Source organism: Canis lupus, chromosome 7 (assembly GCF_048164855.1).
Source record: "Canis lupus baileyi chromosome 7, mCanLup2.hap1, whole genome shotgun sequence".
In the NCBI taxonomy this organism is placed as follows: Eukaryota; Metazoa; Chordata; class Mammalia; order Carnivora; family Canidae; genus Canis; species Canis lupus.
Genome location: NC_132844.1, coordinates 61,874,758 through 61,882,720, shown reverse-complemented (window position 1 = coordinate 61,882,720; position 7,963 = coordinate 61,874,758). Strand labels below are relative to the sequence as shown.

General features: G+C 53.6%; 2 protein-coding genes across 11 annotated transcripts in view; one reads left to right on the top strand and one right to left on the bottom strand.

The window, feature by feature from the left end:
• CCND3 (cyclin D3) overlaps window positions 1-6,123 on the bottom strand; it is a 94,375-nt gene extending 88,252 nt beyond the window's left edge. The window contains exon 1 of one of the 3 annotated variants that reach the window (XM_072833054.1): window positions 5,868-6,123. The gene's annotated coding sequence lies outside the window, so the exon portion shown is untranslated. The remainder of the gene's footprint in view (window positions 1-5,867) is intronic. The other 2 variants (XM_072833053.1, XM_072833055.1) reach the window with 2 other exon arrangements.
• Window positions 6,124-7,270: 1,147 nt separating this feature from the next.
• The window catches only part of TAF8 (TATA-box binding protein associated factor 8), a 31,547-nt gene continuing 30,854 nt past the window's right edge, over window positions 7,271-7,963 (top strand). For 7 of the 8 annotated variants that reach the window (XR_012034275.1, XR_012034276.1, XR_012034277.1 and 4 more), the window contains exon 1: window positions 7,271-7,332. Coding sequence is in view for 3 of the 8 variants with exons in the window: in XM_072833029.1 (XP_072689130.1) it covers window positions 7,288-7,332 (45 nt within the window). In the remaining 5 variants the exon portion in view is untranslated. Of the gene's footprint in view, window positions 7,333-7,675; window positions 7,864-7,963 lie in introns of those variants that run through there. The other variant, XM_072833030.1, reaches the window with a different exon arrangement.

The following is a 7,963-nucleotide window of genomic DNA, read 5'->3' as shown; positions in this document are numbered from 1 at the left end:
AGGAGCAGCCTGGAGGGAAGAGAACAGAGGACAGGAGGGAGGGCGAGTTGGAGCACTCGAAGCTGGGGCCCGAACTGGGAGTTTCTGGGACAGTCCCAATTTCAAGTATTTTGTCCAACTGTCTGACCACAGGCCAGAACTCATGGGCTGGTATTTATTTTAGACAAAAGGACGAAACGGAGTCATAGGTAGGATGGTAAGGAAAGAAACCAGGGTTGCCTCTTGGTTCGGGGAAGGCCCCCGTGCCCACTCCAAGCAGCTCTGGCTGGAAGACGGTTAGGACCATGACAGGACAGTGGAGGCATTGCTTCTAAGGACTCATGACCCGTTTGGCACTTGGCAGGGCTTTGTGTGCATGAATCTCATGCACCTCGTACAGAGGGTGGACTCTGAAGCCTCAGCCCCTTCCTCTGTGTAACCACATTGTGCCTTGGTGTCCTTGTCTGTGAAGACATAACAACAGTGCCTCCCTTGCGAGAATGCTGTGAGGACAGAAAAGATAACACTTGTTTTACAGTAAGCATTCAAGGAAGATCGGCCCTGACTAATCTCCACAATGACCCGGTGAGGTAGGGACTACTTACACCCACTTGACAGGTGAGGAAACTCAGTTTCACACAAGCAGGAAGGAACCAAGCTAGGACTCAAACCAGAGTGGTTTGTCTACTGGGCATCGGCTCTCTTGACCACTCCATGAGAGAAAGCATGAATTAGTGGTTTTATGTGCAGACTCTACAGCCAAACAGCCAAGTCCGACTTCCAGCTCAGCCACTGACCAGCTGTGTGAAAGGAAGCTAGCTGCTTAACCCTTGGTGCTTTGGTTTGCTCATCCTGGAGATCTGGGATCGAGTCCCATGTCGGCTCCCTGCACGGAGCCTGCTTCTCCCTCTGCCTGTGTCTCAGCCTCTCTCTCTCTCTCCGTGTCTCTCATGAATAAATAAAATCTTAAAAAAAAAAAAAAAGAAGAAGAAGAAGAAGTAAACACGAGTTAGGAAATGTCTGGAGCACAGTTAGGGCCGCTTTCTCGGGCCTGCCTTCCAGGGCGCCCTCTGGTGGTCTGGCTTGTAACCGCACCCTCCTTCCTGCTCTTGTTGGGCCTTGCCCGTCCATGGTGGGGCCTCTGCAGCTCCTCACACTTCTTTTTTTAAAGATTTTATTTATTTATTCATGAGAGATACACAGAGAGAGGCAGAGACACAGGCAGAGGGAGAAGCAGGCTCCCAGCGGGGAGCCCGATGTGGGATGCAATCCCAGAACCCTGGGATCATGACCTGAGCCAAGGCAGATGCTCAACCACTGAGCCACCCAGGCGACCTGCTCCACACCCTTCTAAGGGTCTTGATGGGGCACCAAGCAACCCCTCTCCTACCCCTCACTCCGAGACAATGCTTGGGCCTCTGCTGTCTCACCTCAGGAGTGGCTGTCTCGGGGGAACTTCAACCAGGGTAGGAGAAGTGCCCGCTGAGGGCAAAGGAGCTGCAGGTTTTGAGGGCCCTCAATGGAGATGACACGGTATTATGTGTCATGCCTTCGAAGGGTACGAAAGGCCATGCCTACAAGGGCTGCTGGTCTGGCCCTCTGCTCCCAATACACCGGGCCTTCTGTCTCAAGGGCAAAGGAAGGTCAGGGATGGGGAAAAGAGAGTGTGGGTGGGAGGGGCCCCAGCGGGAAGGAGGGGCCCCAGGGTCTGGGACCTAAGAGATCATTTTATGGCGGTTGTACTTGGTCAAAAGTGGCTCCCTGAGCTCTGGTGTAGATAGCTGGGGATGGGTGGGGCAGGGGCCCCATGAAACCGGCTGGCAGCTGAACGACCAGATGGTGCTCTCCACCCAATCCTGCAGTCCCGGGGCAACACACTGGGCAACAGCCCCACCTGGTGGACAGACGAGGATCGCTATGGGCCGGGGAGCACAAGGAGCAATGGGATGACCCGGAAAGGGGAAACAGGTGAATAATCACATGGGACGGTTTAGAGGTGGAAGGGGCTTTGAGGTCTTTCAACGAGCAGAAGCCCCTCCTAAGCATGTGCTCTAGACTCCCTTAGACGAAGAATTCACTTCTTCAGACGGGGATTAGGCAACCGTTTGTTAGAAAGTTCTCATGCTATTTCGGAGATCTGCCCCCCACCGGTCTGTCCCCTGGCCCCCTATCTGGCCCACTTCGTGTGGGCTTCCAAAAGCAACCTTCCAAACATTTGAACACAGCTATAATATCCTTCCTAAATCTTCTCCCCATTTGCTTCAACTGTTTGGAGTTTGACGCCCCTTGTTCACCCACTGCTTTTCTCCACTTGATCCTTTTCTAATATATTAAGTTCCAAGGAATCCTTTCCAATTCTCTACATAAGCCACCCCAACCCTAGCAACATCATTTTAAAAACATCTTTGGATCTCAACCTCCTACTCTTCAGGATCTAATATGATATAATACTGTTTGGGCCTGATCTATGTTAATGCTCTGATTTGGGGGCTAATTTAAATTGTCAAGAGCACAGGCTCTGAAGTCAAATTCACCAGTGTTCAAATCTGGGCTCTGCCACTTACTAGCTGTGTGACTTCAGGTAAGTTTATTAGCCTTTCTGGGTTTGTTTCCCTATCTATAAATTGGAGATGGGGGTATTCACAACCGGGCATTGTGAGTATCAGATGAGATAAGGCAAGTGAAACACTTAGGACAGCTCCTGGCAGCATCAGTCAGCTCCTAAGTGACCATTATAAATTATAAGCACATTCTTCTGAGTTTCAGGCAAGAGGGGGTGCTTTGAGGGAGAGGAGAAAAGAAGACCTTCTGGAGTTAACTGGCCTTTCCCAAGCAGTGTGAATGCCAGGTGAAATCCAATAAAAGGGTACCTAGCTCTGGTCTCATTTCCAGTGGTGTCTCAGGACAGCCAGGTCACCCTCCCCACCCCCACCCCAACCACCATCACTGTAATGGGGCAGGTCTTGACAGCTCTTTGAAACTCAGAGGGTTTAAAATTTAAATGTCTTTGAGGGTAAGAAAAACACACCAAAATAAACATACCTCCTGCTGAACGGAGAAAGGGAAACTTGGCAGGCACCCCAGAACTTTCCCCACCCCCAGCCCTCCCTAAACTTCCTCTTGTGGTTTCTCAAGAGCACAACCTGTTCTCCCCAGCCAAGAAAACGCCTGGGGCAGGGGGCTGGGGCAAGCCAAGGGTTCCACCCCACCCCACCCTATGACAAGGGAGGAAAGTATGTGTGGCAGAAAGGTGGCCTGGAGGTCTATTTAGTTCAGAATTTCACAACCGGCTTACCTGTTATCTTGGTGTGGCCACCCTCTAAACCCTCAACTGCCAGCATCAACACCCATCCCTCCCCCAACCTATGCCTCTCTCTCAAAGACAGATGCATGGAGGTGATTTGACCGCAGGCAGAGGGGGACCGCTCCAGGCCTCCCCAGATCTGTGCAGAGGACTCTTGTGAAAAAACCTAGAATTTCAGGAAGGTAATGGAAAAGTGGCTGGAATCCCGGGAACCTCTGCCCTGTGGCCTGGCTCACATCAGGGGCAAGGGCCCAGCCTGCCTGGAGGGATGGAGTCAGAGACACACATGCAGCTTTGGGATGCAGCAGCTGTGGGCAAGAGAGGTGAACATCTTAAGATGGTTTCCACTACTGGACCATCTTCCTTACTCAGCTACCAGGTTGGACTGTTCCTCTTGGAATCTAAAATATGAAAGTCTCTGCTATTCCTAAAGATTCCCACCAAATGAGGTGTCTTAGTCTCACACATTCCCGGATTCTGGCACATTACAACCATGTTGCCTTCTTTCTTGCAACCTTAGTTTGTTCCTCTTGATGAGTGAGGCTTATTCAAGAAAACACACTAATACACACACAGCCTGAAGGGAAGGATATAACTCAGTGCAGTCCCTACAAGCTTACTCAAGACCTGTTGAGGCTCCATGTAAACCGTTACCAGCACCCACACTCAGCTAAAAGGTTTCTCTCCTCTCTACTACCCAAGACACAGGACCTTTTGGAAACTCCTAAGTCCCTAACTCAAGTGGACATTCTACATGGTCAATCAGAGAAGCAGGGTAGTCTAGTGATCAAGAACAGGGCCTCCCAGGTCAAGTGCCCTGGGTTTCAATCTCAGCTCTGCCATTTATTTCTGGTGTACTCTTTAGAAAAATAACTTAACGCCTCTGTGCCTAGGTTTTCCCGTCTATACAATGGAGATGATCCTAGTGCTGACCTCATAGGACTTAGGGAAGGTTTTTTTTTTAGATTTTATTTATTTATTTAAGATATTATTTATTTATTTGACAGGGAGAGAGCACAAGCGGAGGGAGCAGCAGGCAGAGGGAGAAGGAGAAATAGGTTCCGCATGGAGCAGGGAGCCAGATGTGGGGTTCAATCCTAGGACTCTGGGATCATGACCTAAGCCAAAGGCAGAAGCTTAACTGACTGAGCTACTCAGGTGCCCCACTTACGGAGGTTAAATGAGACACTATACCCCAAACATTTAGAACAGTGCCTGACAGTACTATATAAGCATTAGCTGGTATTCTGAACCCTTGAGGGAAGGAAGGAAAAAAGAGGAAGCACTAAAGACCAAGGTAGTCATGGCCTCAAGGACTAGGATCTTGCTGGAATTCTCAGAGATACCTTTGATTGGAAATTCCAGGCAGAGTAGAAGCTCTGACTTGTTTATGTCCCCAACATCTAGCCTGTGCAGGAGATATAGCCATAGCTAATGGATGGTGAATAAATTCATCTAATGTTGTATCAATCATCTCTCCAGGGAGCCGAGGAATTGAAAAAGCAGAAGATTCTGCAGGAACACAATGAGAGATCTAGTTGTCTTCACCTATGTCTGGTCCCCAAGAGAACCGAGGAGGGTGGCATTGAGAAAACAGTGGAAACAGTCTTAAGGCCCAAGGATGAGGAATGGGTACCCCAACATTGTGTGGATGGTCACATAACCCTCAAGTGGACTCCCAGCTGCATGCAGCTGTGAATTTTTGGATTCTTAGGGACCAGCCCAGAAACTTGCCTTTCCCTGAATTTATCCTGCTCATTCCCCCCTCTTCTTCATGCCTAGATAGTAGGTTAAAGAGAGCAGGAACGCTATCTGGGTCCTCAATGTATTCCAATGCCAACCCCACAGTCAGGGTTCAGTACAGGTCTGCAGAATGAACAAGTGGCCCCCAAAGTCCTCCTACCACTTCTCTGCCTGGTGACTATCCATCACCTAGAATCCAACTCCAAAGTCCTCTTCTCTCCTGAGTCTTCCTCGCCAGCCCAACTTGGTGCTTTATGTCTGTTGTTTTCTGTGACCCACACCAGTGGTAGTTGAATAACATCATCGTACCCTCAGCATCCCATAAATCCCAGACACATAGTAGGGGCTCAATGTTTGCAGATGAAATCATTATGCTCCCTTAGTAACAACAACCAATTTCTTCAGTTACTCTTCTTGGCAGTACATTAAAAGATGCAGAAGAGGCTTGTGTGCACATCAGACACCACAGGGACACTGAGGCGTCCCTTCTTCCAGGCGCTTCCTCTGACCTAATCCTTCTGCCCACATCGGTTCTGCCTTCCTACTCACCTCCCATTGCTATCTCTGAGGTATGAAGAACGACGACAACCCAGGGAGGCCACTGGGCTTCTGGGTCAGCTGGGAGAGGGGCTGTGGGGACAGGGCTCAGGGCTTTGGGGGCGTCTCTGCTCTTCACCTACGTGCAAAAGTGAGCCAAGCTTTAGGGGACAATGGGGAGGTGATGAGGACGCAGTGACCCCCTTAACCGACCCCCTTCCGACCCTACCCCGGGCGTCCAGCCTGAGCTTGGAGGCACCCCAGCGAAGGGTGGAGAGGCTGACACCCCAGCCATCAAGCCTACCTCCAGAGCAGGTGAGCCCCCCGGAGCACCGACTGTGGCCTCATCGTCCCGCCGCCTCGGACTTGCCTCTGGGGAGGGGGGCGTCGCCACCGCCTCGAGCCGAGCCGAGCCGAGGGGCGTGCGCTCCTCCTCCGGGCGCCCCAACACAAACAGTCTCCACCCCCGCAGGCGCCGCGTGTTTACAAAGTCCGCGCCGCGCCGCGGATCCCGAGTTTAAAGCTGGGCAGGAAGTGGGGAAGAGGGGGCGGGGGAGACAAAGGGGCTGGGTGCTCGGCGCCGCTAGTGTGGGCCCCGACTCCTCCCCCGGCCGCCCGCGGTTGGCCCCGCAGACCCCGGCCCACGTGCCCGGGCGAGGGGGCGGGGCACGCCCCGGGCTCAGGTGCGCCTGCGGGGCCCGGGCCGCGCGGGTTCCCAGAGTCTGGCCCGCGGGGCGCTCGCCAGGCGATCGCGCGTCGCGCAGGAAATAAACAACTTCAGGTGCTGGGTCTTGACCTCCGGCTCTGCTTCTGGCACGTGCCCGAGATCCTCTGCGGGTATTAGCTTATTTTCTTCTCTAGCAATCCCACCCCTGTTCCACACACACACAAAGGAAACTGAGGCACAGTGCGGTTAGGTAACGTGCCCGAAGCCTCACAGCCTGCGATGTTAGGATTCAAACCCGGCGTGCGCGCCCTCCCAGGCACCCGCAAACGGAACTGAAGGAGGGGCAGTGGGGGTCCCCGGTCCCGGCAAGGAGAACCCCCGTCCAGGGCGGCTGATGAGCGAGTGAGACGCAGAAAACCACAGGCACCGCGGGGTCGCAACGCCTCGGGACTGAGGCGGGCCCCGGACAGCTTCTTGCCGCCCGCGCACATCGCTGCGGATCGAGGGCGAGAAGGCAGCGGGATGCAGCGGAAGACCTGGGCTAGCGGGTCTAGGCTCGAGGGGCAGGTGGACGTTGGCGGGCTGCGGGGCCGGTGCGCGCAGAGTAAGGTTTCCCAAAATTACTCGCTCAGGATAATCACCTGCAGAGCTTCACAACACAGAGTCCCAGGCCCCGTCCCCAGAGAGGGAGCCCCTGGGACCGAGCGGGACGCAGCCAAAGGTGTTGCTAACAACAGGCAAGTTTGGAGCGCCCCAGGGATGTGCTCTGCGGGAGAAACGATCTCCTCTAGAAACAGGTGCGAAACCCGAGGGCGCATCTTCCTAGCCGATTCCGAGGCACACCGGGGCCCCAAGAACCTACCACTCACTGTAGGTCACGTGAGCCGGGATCCTCAAACACCGCCGCCCCCCCCGCCCCCCGCAACCCGCCTGGGCTTAGGAGAGCTCCTAGGGGTGCGCGCCGCCCCGCCCCCTCCCCGCCTCTCCCCGCCCCTCCCCGCTCGGGGACTACAAGTCCCATCCTGCCCTGCGCTCGCGCACAGTACGCCAGAGCAAGATGGCCGACACGGCGGCCACTGCCGGGGCCGGTGGCTCCGGAACGGTAAGGGCGGGAGGCGCGGGGCGGAAGCCGAGAGAGCCTGGGCATTCTGCAACTTCCCCCTAGTGTGGGCAACAAGCTCGCAGCCAGAAATCCAGCCCCACCATGAGCTCCGGGTGGAGGAGCGTCTTTCAGGCCGTAAATGCCCCCCTCCTCGGGACTTGGCTGCGGCCTCCTGAGTTGGCGGACCGGTGTACTGATTGGCTCCTCCGCTGTTGGGGGTTGGGAACCCGGAACACCTCCTGATTGGCTCGGGGAGACCGGCTTCGCCTTCTTATTGGCCAGCCTGAGTTAGGAGGGATTCCCGTTTCAGAATAATTTAGCTTTCCTACTTTTCTGAGCGGTTGCCCTTTGCCTTCCTATGCCCGGCATCGTGTGGTGCTGTTTTAATTTTTCTTTGTAGTGACAGAGTGTGGAGATGCGAGGAACAAGAGAAAGGCCTTTTTTTTTTAAATTTTTTCTGGGAAATGGATGTGAATTCAATCCCATCATGCATGTTTTTTCAGCTATATATTTTGATAATATGCTAAAAAAGTAAGAAAACTTATTAGATTCATAAGTTTTAGGTAGCTCCTTAGGATTTAGAACCCCTTGGGTACTCGATGATTACTCAGTTGGCCAGGATTTATAAATC